The following is a 21,324-nucleotide window of genomic DNA, read 5'->3' as shown; positions in this document are numbered from 1 at the left end:
TTCGTAATAAATTGGCAAAAGTGGCACAGCTTTCAATAGCTTAACGCGGATGTCCATTACAGTTGGACAGATGCTCTTTTCCCAAAAGCATACTCCATAAATTAAAAAAAAAAAGTACATAACTCGAAACTTCCTTAATTAGTGCCAAGAAACATATCAAAAGCTTTCTTAATTGATTTGGTTTGCTTTCAATCTTTGGCCGTAAACCTGAAGAAAACTGCAAAAAGGAGAATCTAATCAGCGGCGACCAATAAGGAAAAACATTAAACTCTTGTCTTTTTTACTCTGATTTCTTTCCCTTTCTCCTTTTTGGTTCCCTAGTTTTGAATTATTTCCATTTAGCTTTTTATGGTATCTCGTTATCGGAATAATGAAAGCTAAGCTTTGGCTGGACGCAATAATCATGTAACCAAAACGCGTGAAACCATTCATTTCCATTTGTCAACCACGGCATTATCCACTACACGTCTACACCCCTTTTTCACATTAACAACTTTATTTACAAGTAGTTTACACTAATCAACCGAACTACCAAAAACTTATATTTTTACAACAAACTAAAACTGACCAGCATTTTCAAAAAATGTGAATGACATTGCCGCAAATGTGTAATAAGTAAGATTTTAAAATCTGTGTTTAAAAATTTAAGGGTGTAAAAAGTTGTTGAAGTCTTGATTAATGAGGGACGAGTTGAATTTTAATTTATTTGACCAAACGAGAAAAAGCAAATAAAAAAAAACTCACTCGAGATCTTCACTGGTCATTGATTGGAACCACCTTTGTGACTCTTTTTTCTCTCACATAATACTTATGTCACCCTTAACTTTCGCTATCTAATTGCATTTTTATACATCAAAGTCCCTTCATTTCTCAAACCCATTTAGGAAAAGAGTTTTTTTTTTTGAGCTCTCTTCATTCTCTTGTCTGTATCATTCTTTTAGGAAGCCCTGAAAATGGCATCAAGAAAAACAACATCTTTGCTTCATCTCCTTCTTCTCCTTGGAGCTTTGACTCTTTTGAGCAGTTTGGTGATAGTCAAAGGAGAAAGCCCTTACAAGTTCTACACTTGGACTGCGACTTATGGCATTATCTCTCCTCTTGGTGTTCCTCAACAGGTACAACAACAGTTTCATTTTTTGTCAAAGTCAAGAACAACAGTTTCTATTAAAGGAAAGTCTAAATCTCATTTTTGTTTGATATACTGACGAACCTTTTTAACTCATTAGGTTATTCTCATCAATGGTCAGTTTCCTGGTCCAAAGCTTGATGTTGTGACCAATGACAACATCATCCTCAACCTCATCAACAAACTTGACCAGCCTTTCCTCTTGACCTGGTAATTTCTCCTTTTCTTTAATTTCAAAAAACCCTAAAGATTTGAATTTTATCATTTTCACAGAGAGAAAAAAATCCTCTGTTTTGTGTAACCGAGTTGATTAATGACTCAACTTATATTACCACTATTTTAAGGCATTTGGGGGATTACTGAGTATTAAGCTTCCCTTAATCCTCTGAAAGGTCTGATCTTTTGTGTTTAAACTCGATAAAGGTTTAAACTTTATCGATCAATGTAGGGTTTTCAGGTTGATAATCGAAATGTGTATTTGATCTGTCTCAATGTTTATGGGTTTAGGAATGGGATTAAACAGAGGAAGAACTCATGGCAAGATGGTGTCTTGGGAACAAACTGTCCGATCCCACCAAACTCGAACTTCACTTACAAATTCCAAACCAAAGATCAGATCGGAACTTTCAATTACTTCCCTTCCACCGCATTTCACAAAGCCGCCGGTGGATTCGGAGCCATCAATGTCTATGCAAGACCTGGAATCCCAATTCCTTACCCTGTCCCAACCGCTGATTTCACTTTACTCGTTGGTGATTGGTTCAAAACCAACCACAAAACGCTTCAGCAACGTTTGGATTCTGGTGGTGTTCTTCCATTCCCCGATGGGATGCTCATTAATGGACAAACTCAAACCACATTTTCAGGCGACCAAGGTGAATTATGAATTCCTCAGCTTCCAATGTGAATTGGTTCTGTTTGTTTTACTTATTAATGTGTCTTATGGTTTTAATCTTTCAGGGAAGACTTACATGTTAAGAATTTCCAATGTTGGGTTATCAAGCACTTTCAATTTCAGAATCCAAGGACATACCATGAAAGTAGTTGAAGTTGAAGGCTCTCATGTTATGCAAACTGATTATGATTCTCTTGACATTCATGTTGGCCAGTCTCTAGCTGTTCTTGTGACTTTAAACCAATCTCCTAAAGATTATTACATGGTTGCAAGCACCAGGTTTGTAAGAAGCAAACTTTCTGTTATGGGTCTGTTGCGTTATTCGAACTCTCATGTCCCAGCTTCTGGTGATCCCCCTGCTCTTCCTCCTGGAGAGCTTGTTTGGTCCATGAGACAAGCCAGGACATTCAGGTACAAAGGCCAGTTACTTACAAGGAACGTTTGATTGTTTAATGTAAATAATTTTTGGATCGTTAATGTTGTTTTCGTTTGGGGTTTCAGGTGGAACTTAACAGCAAATGCAGCTAGACCAAACCCTCAAGGATCATTCCACTATGGAAAAATCGCTCCAACGAAGTCATTTGTTTTCGCTAATTCAGCTCCTTTGATTAACGGAAAGCAAAGATATGCAGTCAATGGAGTCTCTTATGTGAACTCAGAGACGCCTCTTAAACTCGCTGATCACTTTGGCATCTCTGGAGTTTTCACTAACGCCATTCAAAACGTTCCTTCTAACTCTCCTCCAACTGTTGCAACATCAGTTGTGCAAACATCTCTGCATGATTTCCTTGAAATTGTGTTTCAGAACAATGAGAAATCAATGCAGTCTTGGCATCTTGACGGTTATGACTTCTGGGTCGTTGGGTGAGTCTCCTACCTGCGCCGCCGCTCTTGTAACTTCTAACTCAAGTTAGTTTCTTGCTAATCTTTCTCTCTTATGAATTTAGATTTGGTTCTGGACAATGGACACCTGCAAAAAGATCACTCTACAATCTTGTTGATGGTCTTACAAGACACACAACTCAGGTGAAACCATCAGTAAAAAGAAGTTGGAAATTTTGATTTGTTTACTTGTGTTCTTGATGAGTTTCCTGGGCATATAAATGTGTAGGTCTACCCAAAATCTTGGACAGCGATTTTGGTGTCATTGGACAATCAAGGGATGTGGAATATGAGATCAGCGATATGGGAAAGACAATACTCGGGACAACAGTTTTATCTGAGAGTATGGAATCCAGTACAGAGTCTTGCAAATGAATACAACCCTCCTGATAATCTTCAACTCTGTGGCAAAGCTGTTGGACGACACCCTTAGAGAGATCCTCTTGTTCTTTTACTTTAAAGTTAATTGTTAAAAGGTTTATTCGATTCAATTTGGTTGAGGTTTTTTGGGTTTGTTCTTCAATCCTGGTCATGAGAGTATGGCTGGTGTGGCTATTTACACATATGCAGTAAACACACAGAAAAAAGGAAAGCTATGGGTCATTTGTAGGTTTCTTCAGATTAAAGACAATCTTATGAACAATTCTATTCATCGTGTTGTTATTTCTTGTCGAAATCTATTGCAATAATAATGTAATAAAAGCGGTTTCTGAGTATAATAAACCTGAAACTACAACTAAATTGTCATGGAAAGTACAGTAGTAGCAGTAGCAGTGTAGCACTTAACCATTGATAAAATCTTAAAACGAAAGTGTACAGTTGTATATATAGTGGAGTCTTAACAGGGCTTAAAAGTACTCTATGTTGAGAATGGGCCTAGTAAAGCCCAATACGAGTTTAAAGAAAGTTTGTAAAAAAGTTAAGTGAAAAGTCCAACAGTTTGTTGCCGAAATCAAATCGGCGAGGAAAAAAGGGGATTCTTCTTCTCTCTCTCAGTTGGGTTGTTTCTTCCAAGTTTCAACCAAAACGATCAGATAGAAGAAATCTTAGAGAAATCGGAAGCTTCTCTCTCTCTCGTACTCTGAGTTTTGCTTCGGTGAACATGAATTGCGAAGTTTGTCAGCTTAAGGAACTGGTAAAACTTTCCGTCTTCTTCTTCTTCTTTTTTTTTTTTTTTTTTTTTTGTTTGCTAAAAAAAAAATCAGTCAAATCCTTGTAGTCATCGAGTCCGTGATTCTATATCTGGATTTTTTTGGTGGTTGTTCGATATCGTAAGGTTACTATGTGTCGATTTGGTTTAGGGTTGATTTGGATATTTTTTTCGCAGGAAGTGGAATCCTTCGAGATACGCGAAGTTTTGCGCTGTAAGTCTTCTTCTTCTGTATCCAGTTTCGTTGTTTTTTAGTATAGAAACAAACCTGTATTGTTTCAGTTTAAGATCCCAGATTAGGTCTCTTTCTAGGTCTTAAACCTGTAGACATTGCTACGAATTGGGAGTTTTGGAGAACACTATGCATAAATCTGTGGTGTCTTTCTTAGCTTGAGTACAACAAATTTGAATATGCGAGCAATTTGTTGTCTGATTTGGTTTGTGGATTTGTCTTTTGTCTTCTTTTTTTTTCTTTCCCAGTTCTGTAGTTGTTACTATCTTCTCTTATTGCCATGACATTGGTTGTAGTTTCAGATTTACTTTGTGAAACTTTTGAATCTGAGAAGGTGTAGTTTCGTTGCTGCAGGCATTCTACACACCATTGTCTTTCATCGTGCGCTTGGTCTTATCCGCCCTAAAGATATTGATTTGGAGCTTTTTGAGATTACATACGTAAGATTTTCAATTTCTTTCTCTCCTCTATGGTTTTGTAGCTATGATACACAAAGAGATGTTTTACGAGTTTCTACAAAATTGTGAGTATGCTTTGATTTTGATGTTGGCGACTTTTTCCTTTTTTTTCCTATATATGTCACAGGTGCAGTGCGGTGAAATCGAAGTGGAGAAGAAAATTGATGAAAAGATTGACCAATTCATTAGCTGGATTGAGAAACACCCGAACAAGAAAAGTCAGGTACATTCAGATAGTTGATTATAAGTGAACCGCATCTTTCTTACCTGCTCGCACAAGGATTTATGCAGCATATAGGGTTGTTGCTTATCATATATTCTTTATGTATGTGATTGTCTAATCCTTGGCTGTTAATGATCTCTTCTTCTTCTTCTTCTTCTTCTTCTTTTTTGTGTCATTGCCAAGATATGTCTATCATTTTATGAAGTCAAAAGCAAACAGCCGTCTTGGTTCACCAACAAAATCGAACGGTTGTACTGGGAACAATGGTACATCAATCTTAATGTGCTTCAGCCCACTAAGGCTCCAGTCGGCAAGTCCCACCATTCTAAACTAGTTATGGACCCTGGAGGTAAGATTGATGAATTTACAACCCTCTCATCTCCAAAAATTACTACCCTTCGTTTGTCATATAAGAGTGGGAAGTGATTGTCATGTTCGAATCCAATAATTGTAGAGGCGTCTGAGGAGAGAAGTTCTCGTAGGACACTGCTTGAGCAATCCCTTCAAGAAGTCTTATTCCAAATCATAAAATTCGTGAATGAGAAGAAGGACCATGTTCCTCCCATTAACGATGGTGTAATCTACTGCCCTTTTGAGATCACTATCCCAAGGTACGTCAGTCTCCACTTATTCACTATCCCAACTGTTTTCTAGAGATTGTACTTCTGGATCATGTCTCGATGGACAGTTAAGACTTATCTTTAGGTGCAGTGATCCCCACGAACATAGATGTGTGAAGAATTTTCTTGATATTTTGTTGTCAAAGTGTTGAATTGAGTTAAGTTTTGTTTCAGCTCATCGGACTCAGCATTTGGGATGGATATGTTCAAGAGGATACTCCACAGTGGCCATCCATCCATGCTCGGCTAATTCCATTTTCTACTCAATTTAGGTACATATCCACTTGATGTTACTCGGTGCAGCCTAACTTCACGTTTCTAGTTGCGTTTCTCTGTGTACATATATGATAAACTCAACACTTGCCTCTTCCTCTCATAACCTTCTTTGCCTTATCTATGTTACAGATATTTATTGTGAATAAATGATGCGTTGTTTCCCAGACTTCCAAAGTATCTGAGGCAAAACAAGACATGTTTTCTCTGTCTTTTTGTAGTTTCGTTTAGATGATGATGATAAAATATACAGTATATATATCCTCCTTCTTGAACATATATTTTCTCTGTTTTTTATAATCTTTAGGGAGAACATTTTCAAAAGTATTTTCAAGGTATATCTATAGCTTTATAGCATTCTTTTATTTCCACAAAGATGTTCTCAGTTAATTCTATGTTTTGGTTGTGTCGAGTCTTGTTCCGGCCAAGGCTAGAGCATTGCTACATCCATATCTGCTCGATATGTACGAGTCTAACAGTAATCGTCTTGTTCGAGAAACCCTCATTACATTTCTGAACAATGAAAAGGATAAGGTTCCTGGATTGTCATTATCTTTTATTTGTCTCTGTATACGCAATGTAGCAACTAAATATAAATTCGGAGTAGCATTTTATAAAAATTGGACTGTTCTGTTTTCCGAGATTCCCAGAGTTGGAACTGACATTAATTAGAGCCAAAAACAAACAAACGTTACTCTGAATTTGTAGTTTCGTTCACACGTAACCTAACTAAATAAGAACCAGATACACTACTAGGGAGCACTAATTAAATGCTACTAAGGTAGCACTAATCAAAGTTAGGGTAGAGAAGCCAAAAGAAGAAGAAGAAGAAGAAGAGAGATGGAAACCCTTCGACTAAGGTAGTAGAGAAGATGTTCACGCTAAGTAGTCTCCGGACGCGAACCCGACTTTGCTCTCTGGACCTTCGAACTGCCACGTGGCGGGTATTTGAGCAACGTGGCTTGTAGTTGTTGCAGCATCAGTAGCGCCAGTTGAAAACGGCCAGACCGTTATTCCTTGCCCAAATCTGACGTCATCGAAATACGGCCCGTGACCAAGCCCAAGACTGAACCCGTCTGGCCCGTTAAAGCCACCATCAGGCCCATTTCTGCTTACAGCGCCGTTGTAGTGGATCAAAGAGGTGAAACCGCCGTAGAGCGACGACGCACTTCCTTTCGCCGCGGTGCAACCGCCGTTGGTAGACGACTGAGGGAAAAGAACAGGCGTCGCTTGTAACGGAAAGTTCCGGCTTCCCACAACGGTGGTGTTAGCGGCGGAGGAGGAGCAAGTCCGGGAACGTTTTGAGCTTTTCCGGGAAACACCACCGACGGGAATGTCACGGAGAGTACCTCCGCGAGTCCAGTAACGACGACAAGACTTGCAGAAATGACGAGGCTGTGAGAAGTTGTAGTTGTTGTAGTAACAGAACTTGGTGTTGGTTGAGTCACAGCGAGGGCAAGGAAGCTGCTCTTGCTGATCCACCGGAGTCGCAACCGTTGCTCCGCCGTGAGGAATCTTAGAAATCCGACGAGATTCACTGAACTCGGAAGGCATGTTTTGAAGAGAGGTAGGTAATTCGCTGAAAAAGTTGAGACTTTTTGAAGCTTGGAAGTGTTAGAGGTTATGGAACTTTCTTAGAGAGTAAGAGGTTCCTTATATGGAGAGAAGAGAGAGAGAGAGAGACAAGAGATGGGGAAGGAGAAGAGAGTGAAGCTTTTTGACAGAGTGTGTTGGGTTTATTGTGAACATAGAAAGAGATGCCCTGTCTCTCTCTCTCTTCGTTATACTGTACGTAGGTGGCTCTGTTTTGAAAATTATGGGAAAACAAACAAAACATGTAATCTCCTCCATCCATAATCTGTCGCACGTTTTTGTTTGGCATATAAGTGATTTAAAATAAATATTAAGACATTATTTGCATGGTTATCAGAAATGCGATTCGTGAGTGACTAGAAAACCCAATTAAAGTAAATTAAGTTTTGATTTTGTTGTTAGGTAGTACTTCCGAGTTATTATGAGTCGAAACAAACACCATTTAAGAGATGATGACATTGATTTTAATTTAAAAAGAAAAAAAAAAACGTCTGTCAAAAGTACGTGTCTACGGGAAATGAAGAGTGAAGAGAGTAGGCAACAATAGGCAAATTGTGGGAGCGAGCTTATTGATGTAAAGCAGTTCCCAATAATTCAACCATTATACTGTTAAAGGGTTTATTTATGGCTCCTATAACTAGCCTAATTTCCTTATTTACGATGGTTATTAAGTTGTGTCATCTTTTTCCCAAAAGAAAAAAAAAATTAGTACACTCTATGGACCTAAGAGATTTATGGTGTGTGAAGATGTGCTCTTACAATTACTATACGAGAATCAATGCGTTCAGGACCTTAGAAACAACACTAACTAAAATCAAATCACAGCAGTATGTATTAGACCAACTTAAATGATCAATGTTACGTGTTATGGTCAATCTTATGCATATAAAATCACAAATCCATGTTTTCTTTTATTTTCTATGCTATGGTTGGTCATATAAACCTTATCTTGTTTAGGAGACTATAAAAAGTAAAAAAAATCTAGACAACAAGACCAAGTAGACAGGAGTAACAATAATCGTAGGACTTCTGACTAAACAAGTAAACATGATCTTGCGTTGCGGAAACAAGACAAATGTATCTTTAAGGAAGGTAGAGAGAGAGAGAGAGAGAAAGAGAGACAAATCCATACGGAAGAAGAGGGTTGTAAATGTAAATGTGGGAGGCTAAAACGGTCAAAAGAGACAGAAGAGATTCGTTTTGTGAAGAGACAGAAGCGAAGGCTGTCGGGTAAAAGAATTGATACGGAGAGCTAAAGAATTACGAAGCATGCAAATCTTCACTCCCTTTCACACCAAAAAAGCATCCAACATTTGAGAGAGAGAGAGAGACATGTGAGAAGTATGTGCCCAAGACGTGTCTACACTGGTTCAGAGCCGTCCTTACTCTGTTGTACCGACCGGTCTAATCTGGTCAAATTCTGACACTCATCTCTTTCTTTATCCCATTCTTTTTGTCCTTTTCTTCTCCCTTAGTCTGAGAGTACTCTACTCCTCTGTTTCCTTCTAAAGGGTGTTTTCGTCATTTCCGTCCGTATTTCTAATGGGCCTATTTCTTTTAAAGATGTATCCGACTTTATAGACCATGGGCCTTACAAATGAGATTTGTGTTTTTTTGTATTTAGATGTGGATGTGAGACGCTCTCCAAAACAAAACCCCATTATGCAACGATTGCAAACATACGAGGAAAAAAACGTAAATAACATTGTTGGGCTAATTATCCTCTTTGTGTTTTTTCTTTTTTGTTTGAGAACTGATCCCTACAATTGTATGAAAATGATATGCAATCTGACATGACAGTAAAGAAAACATGCAATAATCGTTCTTTATGCTAAGGCCCTAATTATATGGCTTTTTATGTTGTGTTGGTGCATGTTTCACCAAACATCCCATTATGAAAAATATTCAAAGCTGAATATAACTTTATTGATGCATGGTCATCTAAACCACGATCTGTGTCCCATTTCGAAAGTGAAAACTTGGTCATCATCGTAATAGTAAAAGGTATCAATAAATTGAATATTCGAGAATAAATAAACTTGAAACAATAATTACAAGGCAAAAAAGGAAACAATAATTACAAACAAAAAACACATTAACAAATAAATAATAATACTCCTTCCGTTTCATAATATAGAATGTTTAGAGAAGTATTTTTGTTTCATAATATAGGATGTTTACAACTTTCTATGCAACTTTTTGATTAATTTTGTATTTTATATTATACAGTCTTGTTTATAATTGGTCTAACTTTGTAAAAGTAACTATTCCTTAATATGCGTGTTTTAACTAAAACATCCTATATTTTGAAACGGAGTGAGTAATAGATATAGAAACTCTAGGGTTTTATTTATGACTTTGGAAGTTGTTGGAGAATAAATAGAAGATTATATGGGGACCAAGAGTAAGGAAACAATATACGTAGTCCAAATGCAAATCATCTCCATATCTATTTGCCTTGTTGCAACAAATATGATGTAGATAATCATCTATTTTTGGAACGAAAGATCTTTCAAAATACTGAGTTGTTTAATATACAGTTCAAGTGGGTGAAATTGGATGGTCAAAATAGTGTTAGAAACTTTGGGTATTCTAAAACTTTAAGATTTCAAATTAGCGGCAAAACTTGAGCTCAAAACTATCATAGTTTAAGATAGCAGGGAATTTTTGAAAGAGATATGATTGAAATTTTCACTACAAGAATAAATGTGCCCAAAAGATATAATATTTCTTGTATACTATTCTGAAATTGGGTGCGACGTGCGTCTCCACTGCCGTTGTTTTATTTCCACGGTCGGAGAAGTGAACGTCACATTCCCATCAGTTTATGTTCTTTCGTTTATCTCTAATTCTCTATGTATTAATGTATGTGTTTATACAACTATGCACACAGTCAAAAGGAAATTTCAAACTTGTCTAATTTAGAAAAATTATGAAAAAGCCACTTTATGAAAAAGTTTGAGTATAGTCAAAATAAAATGATTTAATCAAGGGTGAATATGTAATATAGATAGATAGTTGACTAATCATTGCATGAGTAAGCATTTTTGGATTTGATACCATCAAGCATGGTCTCCTTCCTATATCTATATAAGCTTATAACAATCGAATGCACGTTTGTCCCTTGCCTTCATTTCTACATTAATTAATTTATCCCGAATTTCATATTTGTAATAAATATACAAGTTATCCATAACGTGCACGTTACAAAACTTAATATCTACCTATTCTAAATTATGAAAGTATAAGGGTACTGAACTGTATAATCTGATGATTCTGAATTTCTTACCGGGAGGCCAAATACTGAATAAACAATAATACAGTATGATAATTTTTTTTTTTACTTTCTTTTCTAATATAGTATGTGTGTGGATCCACATGCATATTGACTATAATAACTTATCGTACTATAGTTACCGATATTAAATTACACAATTGTTGAGCCCCACATCACACCAACTAACATATTTAATTTTGGTTTTTAAAGAAAGTAGTTAAATTTATTTACTATAATGTTGGCCACTTTTATGAGCCAAATGTTGTGTTGTTATAACAACAACAACCAATAAATGTGTAGGTTGGATCATAAATTAGGTTATTTATTATTTACTTGTTCAAAACCGTTTCAGACAGATATAGAAACAGATTTGTGATGCAGACGAATTACGTATTTATAGTTCTTTTCAGAGAAACAAAAAAAATCAAGTTCACTTGGAATAAAAGGAAAAAAAGCTCTCAACGGCTATTTTTTACAATTATCTTTCCATGTAGTAAAAAGAACAGCTAAAGTTATTTTGTCAATTGTCAACAATAAACATTTAAGTTAAACTTAAATCCAATATTTTCAACACACACAAACGATATACATATTAATAATAATAGCTAAGGAAATATATTTGTCCATAAAGTAATACTAATAAATGTATAAGTTGATTACCAAACAATTGAGAAAAAGTAAATACTATAAATTGTCAAACGATTTTGAATATTTCTCTGTTTGAAGTGTAAAAGAAGAAAGATAAAAGAGAAATTAGCTTCAAAAATATAAAAAGAAAAGGGAGGAGGATCTTTGGGTTAGTTGTATAGAGCCAGCTAAAAACAAAAAAAAAATAAAAATATGAAGAAGAAGAGCTTCAAAACAATGGAGAAAAAACAGTAAAGATTAATTTAAAAAAACAAAAAAAAGAGCAAAAGAAATAAGCTTTCATCATGGGTCCCAAAATACAAACAAATCACAAAAAGATATCAAAGAAATTGAACTAATTATTTCAAATAATCATATACTATTAAATAATATTGAAGAAAAAGAAGAAAGGAAAGAAAAAAAATGATATTTTGGAATTGGAACAGCAAGTAACAGCAAAGATTAGGCACTTGATTGATACTCCTCTGTTTATATATATATATATATTAAAGTCAAATGGCATTTTTAGTCACTATTTTCGTCATTATCAAACCAGAGACTCCCATAGAGAATTATACAAACAGACGCTCCAAAAATTTCCCTGTATTGTTTGGTTTTTGATGTGTAAGTAGAGAGAGAGAGAGAGCATAATAACGTTGTGGAGACTGGAGACGAAGAAGAAGAAGAACACATGAAGCTGCTGCTTCTCTGTTATTAGAGTTTTTTTTTTTTTTTTTCTTTTTGGGGATTTGAGTATAGTCTTCGGCTTCGTCGTTTGTCTGTTCAAGATGGGACAAAGCTTTTGACTTTTTTTTTTTTTTTTCTCTCTTCATCTCTCTCTCTCTTCTCTTCTGGGTTATTTTCATTTCTTCAAAGTTTTGATTTTTTTACCTGATCTGTGAGATTTGGATTTGTTCCTCTCATTTCGTAAGCCAATTGGGTTTGACTGTTTCTTATGATCCGAGGTTTCTAAATTTGGGATCTTTAATTTTCCCCTTTTGATTACTGAAATCCTTAATTAGGGTTTCAGTTAAAAACCCAAACTTTGAGTCCAATATTAGGGATTTTGATGCATATCTCACTTTGGAAGCCAATTTATCACTGTGCTGCTGCTCTAGTTTTGGACAAGAAGAGCAGTAGTAGTAGCAGCAATAACAACAACAGGAATCGAGATGTGACTCAGCGGAAACTCCATGAATCTAAGCTCAGGGAAGCTCTCGAACAAGCTTCAGAAGATGGCTTACTCGTCAAATCTCAAGACATTGAAGACGAAGAAGACGAGGCTCACGATCAAACCCTTGGACGGTCAAGATCACTCGCTAGGCTCAACGCTCAACGCGAGTTCTTGCGTGCGACATCACTCGCTGCTCAAAGAGCGTTCGAATCTGAAAATACTTTGCCTCAGCTCGAAGAAGCACTTGACATGTTTCTCACCATGTATCCAAAGTATCGATCTTCTGAGAAAGTTGATCAACTGAGGAACGATGAGTACTTCCACTTATCGTTACCAAAGGTATGTCTTGACTATTGTGGATTTGGGTTGTTCTCTTATCTTCAGACAGTTCATTACTGGGACACTTGCACTTTTAGTTTGTCGGAGATTAGTGCCAATCTTAGCAATCATGCTATCCACGGTGGTGCTGAGAAAGGTTCTATTGAACATGATATCAAGATTAGGATCATGGATTACTTGAACATCCCTGAGAATGAGTATGGTCTTGTGTTTACTGTTAGCAGAGGCTCTGCGTTCAAGTTGCTTGCTGAGTCTTATCCGTTCCACACTAACAAGAAGCTTCTCACTATGTTTGATCACGAGAGCCAATCCGTTAGTTGGATGGGTCAGTGCGCAAAGGAGAAAGGGGCAAAGGTTGGTAGCGCCTGGTTTAAGTGGCCTACGCTTAGGCTGTGTTCAATGGATCTTAAGAAGGAGATTTTGAGTAAGAAGAAGAGGAAGAAGGATTCAGCCACCGGTTTGTTTGTGTTTCCTGTCCAGTCAAGGGTCACGGGTTCTAAATATTCTTACCAGTGGATGGCATTGGCTCAGCAAAACAACTGGCATGTGCTGCTTGATGCTGGTGCTTTGGGTCCTAAAGACATGGACTCGCTTGGCTTGTCTTTGTTTCGACCGGATTTTATTATCACTTCGTTTTATCGTGTGTTTGGGTATGATCCAACTGGGTTTGGTTGTCTGTTGATTAAGAAATCTGTGATTAGCTGCTTGCAGAGTCAATCCGGGAAAACGAGTTCAGGAATAGTGAAGATAACACCAGAGTATCCTCTGTATCTAAGTGACTCCATGGATGGTTTGGAAGGTTTGACTGGGATTCAAGATAAAGATATCGCTATTAATGGAGATAATAAAGCCTCGGGAACTCAATTACCCGCGTTTTCTGGTGTGTATACTTCTGCTCAGGTGCAGGATGTCTTTGAGACAGATATGGATCCTGAAATTGGTTCTGATAGAGATAACACAAGCACTGTGTTTGAGGAAGCTGAGAGTATCTCAGTAGGTGAATTGATCAAGAGTCCAGTTTTCAGCGAAGACGAGTCATCGGATAGCTCACTCTGGATTGATTTGGGTCAGAGTCCTGCTGATTCTGATAATGCAGGTCATCTGAACAAGCAAAAGAGCCCTTTACTGGTTCCACAAAACCACAAACGAAGAATCTCGCCTAAACCAGCTTCAAAGGCTAATAATAATGGCAGCAATGGTGGTGGAAGACATGTTCTCTCTTTTGATGCTGCTATTTTGTCAGTATCACAAGAAGTGGGTGAAGAAGTCTCAGAAGAAGAAAAACCTGAAATGAATCAAATAGAGACAAGTCGGTTGCGAGTTAATGAGATCGAAGAAGAAGGAGGGAGCAGTAAGCTAATTGCTAACTCAAATGGAAATGGTTCGACCTCTGGAATCAAAGAGAGTGCGATAAGAAGGGAAACTGAAGGCGAATTTAGGCTGTTAGGTAGAAGGGAGAAGAGTCAGTATAATGGTGGGAGACTTCTTGTGAATGAAGATGAACATCCCAGTAAACGAAGAGTATCGTTTAGATCAGTAGATCATGGTGAAGCTTCTGTGATCAGTCTTGGGGATGAATATGAAGAAGAAGACGAAAGCAATGGAGTAGAATGGGATGATGATCAAAGAGAACCAGAGATCGTTTGCAGGCACATTGATCATGTCAACATGTTAGGTCTCAACAAAACCACCTCGAGACTCCGGTACCTCATTAACTGGCTTGTGACCTCTCTGCTTCAATTAAGGCTGCCTAGATCAGACTCAGATGGAGAGCACAAGAATCTTGTTCAGATTTACGGTCCCAAGATCAAATACGAACGCGGATCCTCTGTGGCATTTAATGTCAGGGATTTGAAAAGTGGAATGGTGCATCCTGAGATAGTGCAGAAGCTAGCTGAAAGAGAAGGGATATCTCTAGGCATTGGTTACCTCAGTCACATAAAGGTCATCGATAGTCGAAGCGGAGATTCAAGTTCTTGGAAACCGGTGGATTGTGATGGAAAAAACAACGGCTTCATAAGAGTTGAGGTTGTCACAGCTTCTCTTGGGTTCTTAACAGACTTTGAAGATGTTTACAGACTATGGAATTTTGTGGCGAAGTTTTTGAGTCCAGGTTTTGCTAAACAAGGGACACTCCCAACAGTTATTGAAGAAGATGATTCTTCAGAGACTTAAAAGACATGAGCAATGGATACAATTTTTTTCATACCCTTCCTTAACTGTACTTATCTGTTATTATCTGAGAACATTCTCTTGTATGATTTTGGGAAGTTATTTGAGGAGAGATGATCGCAGACACGATTTCAGATGTCTGCATATTGTAACTGTTCGTCTCTGTCTTCTATCTTTGTGTCACACAATTCATTGATTCATATCCAAATTTCAGAACTACAGAGAAAATATCTAAAGCTGATCTCTAGCTTTTACAAGCTGTCCTATTCTGAAATTGATAATTTATCTTCAAGATTCCATCATCTTTATGAGAAATGCAATCTCTAACGCTGATTCCTTAGTCTGCAAGAACCGGTTTTCTTCGACAATGTCAGTCGTCAAGTTGAGTAAGACAGGGCGTTTCGGGTCATGGAAGGTAGTGTCACGAACTCTTGCAACCCATTTCGCAGCTTCCCATACACCAAATCTAAAATCAACGATAGACATCTCACTCTTAGATCTCAGACATCAAATAGAAATCGCAAACTGAGAAGAATGGATACTTACCGAGTATTAAATGAGGAAGTGACTAAAACTGCAGGATAGAGAACATCCTTAGGAATGTTTTCATAAGGTGAATATTCACGTATCGCACGAAAATCATCGATATCCCCTGGATATCCAAACTCTTCGTAATCCTCTGCCGTTAAGGGTAGTATTGGATAGATGAGAGTATGAGTTGGATCAAGAAATGGAACCTGAAACAAAAGAAACAATCGACTATTACAAGGTTTCCTTATCAATCAACGCCTCAAACATTTTATGAACCCGCAGTTTGCTGAGTACCTTTAGAACCGCAGCTTGGAAGAGATCAGGGCATTGATTGATAGCTGAAGCAACAACGAGTCCTCCCGCACTGTATCCCCAACCAGCAAGCTTGTTATCTTCTACTATATTGTTCTCAACAAGAAACTTGGCACATTGAATGTAATCTTTTATGGAGTTAAGTTTCTTCACGCCTCTTCCTTCTTGATGCCACTTCTTTCCTTTCCCTCCTCCACCTCTAGAAAAACCCGAGAGCAATGGATAAGCCTTCGCTGCTTGCTGTTGAAAGCCTAAGTGAACAGAGAAGAGTAAGATGGTACTGACCTAACGTCTGCATATGCAAGTACCCAGCCACGATCAAGGAGGCTTTTAAGTTCACTACGCCATCTCTTATCAAGCATTTCACCATAAGCACCATGAACATGAAGCAGACCAGGTTTTCGGTTCTCCTCTTTCTGAGCTCTTGAGTAAACAATAGTTAACGGAACCATGGCTCCATCATGAGAAGAGACTTCATAGTAATCACATGTGTAAAACTCGGTTAAGTCATTCCACAAGTTGTCATTCTCAGCAGTAGTATCCTCATTATCAAAACTGACAATTCTGGTGCCTGAGGGTATATTAGGGCTCTCGGTGGAGTTTGCAGTGCCATATAAAACCCGTGTTCTTTCGTGAAGCATGTTTTGCTGCTGTACAATATTCCATTTCCCATTTAATAGATCGTAATCAACCACTGCATCAGGCATCTGCAGGCCAAAAGTGTTTAAAATTCAAAAACACTAGCAACTCAAAACTATGGACGCAGAAAACAGCAAGATGACTGGTTCTCCTACCACAAGAGAAGATATGGTGAACCGCATTGTTGGAGAATTGAAGTCGTAGTTTGTGCCAGGATTTATTTGAGAAACATGCTTAGGTAGAGGAAGATAACAAGGTTTAATATCTCTCAGATGAACTGGTACCTGTTCATAAGAAACCAATCATGGTCAAATTTATTCACAGAAGCATCAATCTGATCAATGAAAGTACTAAGTGGAGTAAGCTTTACCCGCTCTGTCTTGAGAGGTAGATCAACCACACATATTTTAAAGCCCTGCATTTCCTTCACAATGAGGGATAGATGTGTTTTGCAGAAATCAACATCCTCTATGATTAGTTCAGGGTTGTCAATAAAAACTTTCTGCAAATAAAAGACAAACACATACAACTCAGAATGAAGAATTATACTAATCAGCAGATGAAAACGAATATGTTATCGGCTGAACCAACCTCCCAGATCCTTTGACTGGAAGAAAAGTGAACAGGGCTTCGAAGAAGATAATGATGGTCGAGTGTTCCACCATCCTTGGAAGCATCTGTAAATAAATAGAGGAATCCTTGATGATGCTCGATTATGCAGTGTGCTGGAGCATTGTGTTCCCAAACCAATGCCAAACCAGAAAATGGGTCAGCTGCATTGATCAGAAAGACCTAAGACATAGTGCTTGTTATGTTTACAATTAAAAACAAACAGCAAACTAGAAAGCTTTTAACAGATGAACTTGGAGCTTTCACCTTTGAAAATGTAGGAGAGAATGTATTTACAGTCACAAATTGGAAATCTTTTGTATGTCTAATGTTAACATGAACATTTCCCTCAAGTTCTTCGTGAAGCAAAACATCTTCATCCGTTGATCCGATTGTACTACAATATAACCTGATAGCAGAACAAAAAGACGGATTTACACAAGCAATTTGTGGTCGAACCAAACAACCAAAAATGATCATACGAAACCTGAGTGGCCGTTTTTTCTGATCAGTCACGACATAGAGCAAAGCCTGTCCGTTCTTTGCCCACGCGATGTTGGAGACACGATCTGCGTGAGGCTTACTACATAAAGCTCCAGAATTCAAGTTTCTCACACACAACTTGAAGTAGTCGTTGTCCTTATTATACATAGTGTATGCAAGAAATTTGTGGTCAGGGGATATCTCTGACATCTCTTCATAAGCATAACCTACAAAACAGACACACAAAAAAGTTCATTCCTCTTAATCTGTCCAAGTGTAAGAGCCTAAAATATGCTTATTTACCTCCAAATCTTTCAGCTTCCTGATTGTAATCAAGCAGCTTCTGCTCAATCCTCTTGCCAGATGTAAAATCAAACCCTGCAGCAGGGGACTTATGAGAAATGAACTCCTCGTGCAAGCTCGCTAGCCTTCTACACAGTACTGGATACTGCTTCCCTTCTTCAACACGTCTATAATACAACCTATTTCCACCAATTCAACCAAATCAATCCCCAATTCCCACCAAAAGGACGAACCTTTTTCAAATTAATCGACGAGTCTGCAGATAGAAAAATCCTAGCTTTCTACACCCCTTTGTCCTCAAAAAACCATGAATTATCAAAGTCCTCAATATAAACAAGAGAATATGTTAATTTTTGGATACTACTCACCAAGGTCCCCAACGAAGAGGAGGCGTGGAGAGGTCAAAGGACAAACGAGAAGCCATTTCAGACTGAAGCTTGGTCTGAATCCTATCAGTATCAGCCAAAACTGCTTCAGTATACTTCTCTTCTTGCTCCATATAGATATCCATATGCCGCATCGCCACTTTATCTTCCAGCTTAGACATCCAACTGTAAGGATCCTCCCACGTCGCGTCGTGGAAGGTGAAACTCTGAGGCTTCTTCGGCGGTTTTGGTAACATTGGTGGTGGTGGAGGAGGCGGTGGTGACTTCGGAGGCTTGTAACGGCGACATTGTTGTTGCCGGTAACGACAATTGTGACGGAAGAAAGTCCGAGAGAGATGGCTCAACATTTACTCCGGTGGGTCATTGGGGGTTTACTCGCAGGGTTTTTTGGATTTTCATAACCGATGAACCTTCTAAATCATAAGGAGGGTTCCCAGAACCCTATTAGAATTTAGAAGGCTAAAAGAGATCACTAAGCAAATTGCTTCAGGTGGCTTTATAGAGAAATAAATTCCAGATTCTTGTTATGTAACCTTAAAATTATACAACTCTATGTTATGTTCAGTGATGTGCCCACGTTTATCCGGGCTTAAGGCCAGCTTAAAATTGGAGGCCATTTTAATAATTATATTTTTAAAAATATATATTAAAAATTCAAAATTAAATTAAATAAATATTTAAATTTTGAAATTATAGAAATTATTCATAAAAAAATAATAATCTGAAAAAACTAAGACATAAATAACATAAAAAAAAAAAAAATTCTGTTTCAGTAAAACTCTTTCACCAACTTCTGGTAATTTTTCTTCCTTTACAATTTAGGGTAATGTCTAAATTTAATTGGTTGAAGATTTTAACATATGTTTGCGAAACAAGAAATCACGGGAGCCGTAGCTAGTTACTATACTATCTCTCTCTCTCTCTCTCTCTTTTCCGTCATGGACGGCCTACCTTCGCTTCTAATCAAAAACTTACATCTTCGTATGGAATTCGTTTAATTTTTTCATCATTTTTTTTTTTGGATCTCTCTCTCTCTTATAACAAACATCAAACAATTTGTCAAGGCTTTTTGCAAAAGATACATACGCTCAAACCCACCTTTGACTCTGTTTCTCATTTTCAGTTTATTACATACAATTTTATATCCAGAATCATTGCCTTCATGAAACCATTGCAATGACATTTGAGTATGTTGGCATGGATATGAAGGTTGAAAGTTGATTCCAGGTTGATTTCATCTGTATGTACACCATTCCAGCTTTGAGCTTCTTCCACATTCCACCCATCAACCTGCAGTAACAAAAACGACCCGTTCTAAGTTTAGCATCTATAGGAAAAAGAAGAATAGTTAGAAACATCATGCATGTGCAACAAAAATTTCCAGATTCAAAAAGAGAGGATCAAGAAGAAAGTGTTGAGAAGATATTTAATTTTCTGAACTGTTAAGAATGACAACAAGTAAAAGAAAAAATAAAAAAAAGCAAGTATAATACTGGACTTTTCATCTTTCCGAATACTGCTCTGATTGACGTAGCCAGGGCAAATGAGATCACTCAGACAAAACTCTACCTGTTGAAAACAAACAACATGTTTCAAATAAAGCAAACACTAGTAGTTGAATCTAAAAGAAAGGTGGTCGCGCAAAAACTAAAAACTTACCTTCATCCATTGATATAAGGTGAGGGAGGGCTAGAGGTATTTTGGCACAGTGACAACATACTCGTTGGGCTTCAATAACATATTTGACCTCTCAGTGTTTACATAAAGAGCACGATGGATCATAATAAGTATTGAAAAGGCCATGTGCGAAGACACACTCTCCAACCAATCATCATAGACAAAAAAGCGCATCATCTTTAGTTTTGTGGCTTCCGATATCAGGTCACTGGATTCTTCTCTCTTAAGAAAAGCCGAAAGCGGGAGGAGTTCACTTGCCTTTATCACCATGTTTGGGAAATCCACCAGCAGGCGTGTCTCAAAAAGGTTTAGCATTTCTTTGGGAAGGATAATTTGTTTTGTTCGTTCTTCAAAAGGAAGTGACTGCACAAGTGCATAAACCTCTTCAACAGTTTTCAATTTTGCTAGCTGCTTTAGACAATTGAACAAATAACGCACAGCCTCATCAATTGGCTAATCAATTCCACAAGCTGATAATATATTATTGGCCTTAACACGGCTTTTTTATTGGGTAAATGAAATTAGTGAATGTTTTTGTGTTACTGTTATTTCTTATTTATAGTTGCATAAATACTTTTGTATAAGAATTAATGTTTTCCAAATTCCAAATTGGTTCTTACTAATCACTAATTATTTGTCATCGATACACACATATCTATTAATCTATATGGTATTTATTTCAAATTTTAAATATAAAGAACTTTTTTTCCATTATCCACTATTATTCTAACTGTTGTAAGAAATGTTAGTTAGTTAGCTTAACTAACATATATGTTTAATTTTCTTTCCCAACAATCCAAACAATCTTTCGTGCACCCCCCTAGATGACTTTAAGTACACAGATTTTGTTTTACTGATTTTTTAATTATAATTATAGTATTACATGACATTTTTTATGTTAAATATAGTATTACATGATATATTGTTCTATTTTCATTGGTTAAACTAATATGGGGTGAATACGGAGGTAAGTATTGTTCTTATTTGTATAAAGTTGATCCTTTTAATCATATTTGACTTTTTTTTTCTTTTCTAGATTGACATAAAAAAAAATGTATCTATCTTATAATCAAAATTCATCTATATTATACATTTTGTATTATGCTATTTTAGTTTTGTTTATTTAAAAATTTATTTTCAACATTAACCCCTAAAAAGTTTTCAAAATTAACACTAGTTCAGATTTTGTTTACTAAATATGTTAAATTTCATTCCAACTAAAAAATAATAGCAATCAATATGAGTATAAAAACTATCAAATATTTAACCACACATTCTGTTGTGTTTTGAACCTGAATCCTTCGCAAGCAAAGAAAACAACAATTTGATTCCCATTTCGTTTT

The 21,324-nt window shown here is 37.0% G+C and overlaps 4 protein-coding genes and 1 pseudogene across 5 annotated transcripts; 3 read left to right on the top strand and 2 right to left on the bottom strand.

Moving 5' to 3' along the window:
- Positions 1 to 37: 37 nt before the first annotated feature.
- LOC104762870 (protein SKU5 SIMILAR 14) lies at positions 38 to 3,626 on the top strand. Its single transcript, XM_010486268.3, has 7 exons — positions 38 to 1,115; positions 1,227 to 1,336; positions 1,634 to 2,001; positions 2,087 to 2,432; positions 2,523 to 2,885; positions 2,969 to 3,047; positions 3,133 to 3,626. The coding sequence occupies exons 1-7, from the start codon at positions 954 to 956 to the stop codon at positions 3,334 to 3,336; spliced, it is 1,632 nt and encodes a 543-aa protein (XP_010484570.1). The 5' UTR covers positions 38 to 953; the 3' UTR covers positions 3,337 to 3,626.
- A 207-nt stretch (positions 3,627 to 3,833) lies between these two features.
- On the top strand, positions 3,834 to 6,186 carry LOC104762869 (autophagy-related protein 101). The gene is made up of 8 exons (XM_010486266.3): positions 3,834 to 4,038; positions 4,231 to 4,267; positions 4,640 to 4,725; positions 4,871 to 4,966; positions 5,150 to 5,315; positions 5,421 to 5,577; positions 5,761 to 5,858; positions 5,992 to 6,186. Exons 1-7 carry the CDS (start codon positions 4,006 to 4,008, stop codon positions 5,834 to 5,836), a joined length of 651 nt encoding a protein of 216 aa, XP_010484568.2. The 5' UTR covers positions 3,834 to 4,005; the 3' UTR covers positions 5,837 to 5,858; positions 5,992 to 6,186.
- A 268-nt stretch (positions 6,187 to 6,454) lies between these two features.
- LOC104762868 (dof zinc finger protein DOF5.8 pseudogene) lies at positions 6,455 to 7,575 on the bottom strand (annotated as a pseudogene). Its single transcript, XR_015588557.1, has one exon. The product of XR_015588557.1 is annotated as a dof zinc finger protein DOF5.8 pseudogene (transcript).
- Positions 7,576 to 11,738: 4,163 nt separating this feature from the next.
- Positions 11,739 to 15,193, top strand: LOC104762866 (uncharacterized). The gene has a single exon (XM_010486262.2). The coding sequence runs from the start codon at positions 12,426 to 12,428 to the stop codon at positions 15,042 to 15,044; it is 2,619 nt and encodes an 872-aa protein (XP_010484564.2). The 5' UTR covers positions 11,739 to 12,425; the 3' UTR covers positions 15,045 to 15,193.
- Positions 15,144 to 18,895, bottom strand: LOC104762867 (uncharacterized). The gene is made up of 11 exons (XM_010486264.3): positions 18,287 to 18,895; positions 17,919 to 18,097; positions 17,620 to 17,842; positions 17,400 to 17,541; positions 17,115 to 17,315; positions 16,894 to 17,025; positions 16,679 to 16,807; positions 16,170 to 16,591; positions 15,867 to 16,083; positions 15,588 to 15,778; positions 15,144 to 15,507 (listed from the first exon to the last, which is right to left on the bottom strand). Exons 1-11 carry the CDS (start codon positions 18,649 to 18,651, stop codon positions 15,330 to 15,332), a joined length of 2,379 nt encoding a protein of 792 aa, XP_010484566.1. The 5' UTR covers positions 18,652 to 18,895; the 3' UTR covers positions 15,144 to 15,329.
- Between the last annotated feature and the right edge of the window lie 2,429 nt (positions 18,896 to 21,324).

Source organism: Camelina sativa, chromosome 18 (assembly GCF_030686135.1).
Source record: "Camelina sativa cultivar CO46 ecotype springtype chromosome 18, ASM3068613v1".
In the NCBI taxonomy this organism is placed as follows: Eukaryota; Viridiplantae; Streptophyta; class Magnoliopsida; order Brassicales; family Brassicaceae; genus Camelina; species Camelina sativa.
The sequence above is the reverse complement of the archived record's forward strand: the minus strand, read 5'-3'. Positions and strand labels throughout refer to the sequence as shown.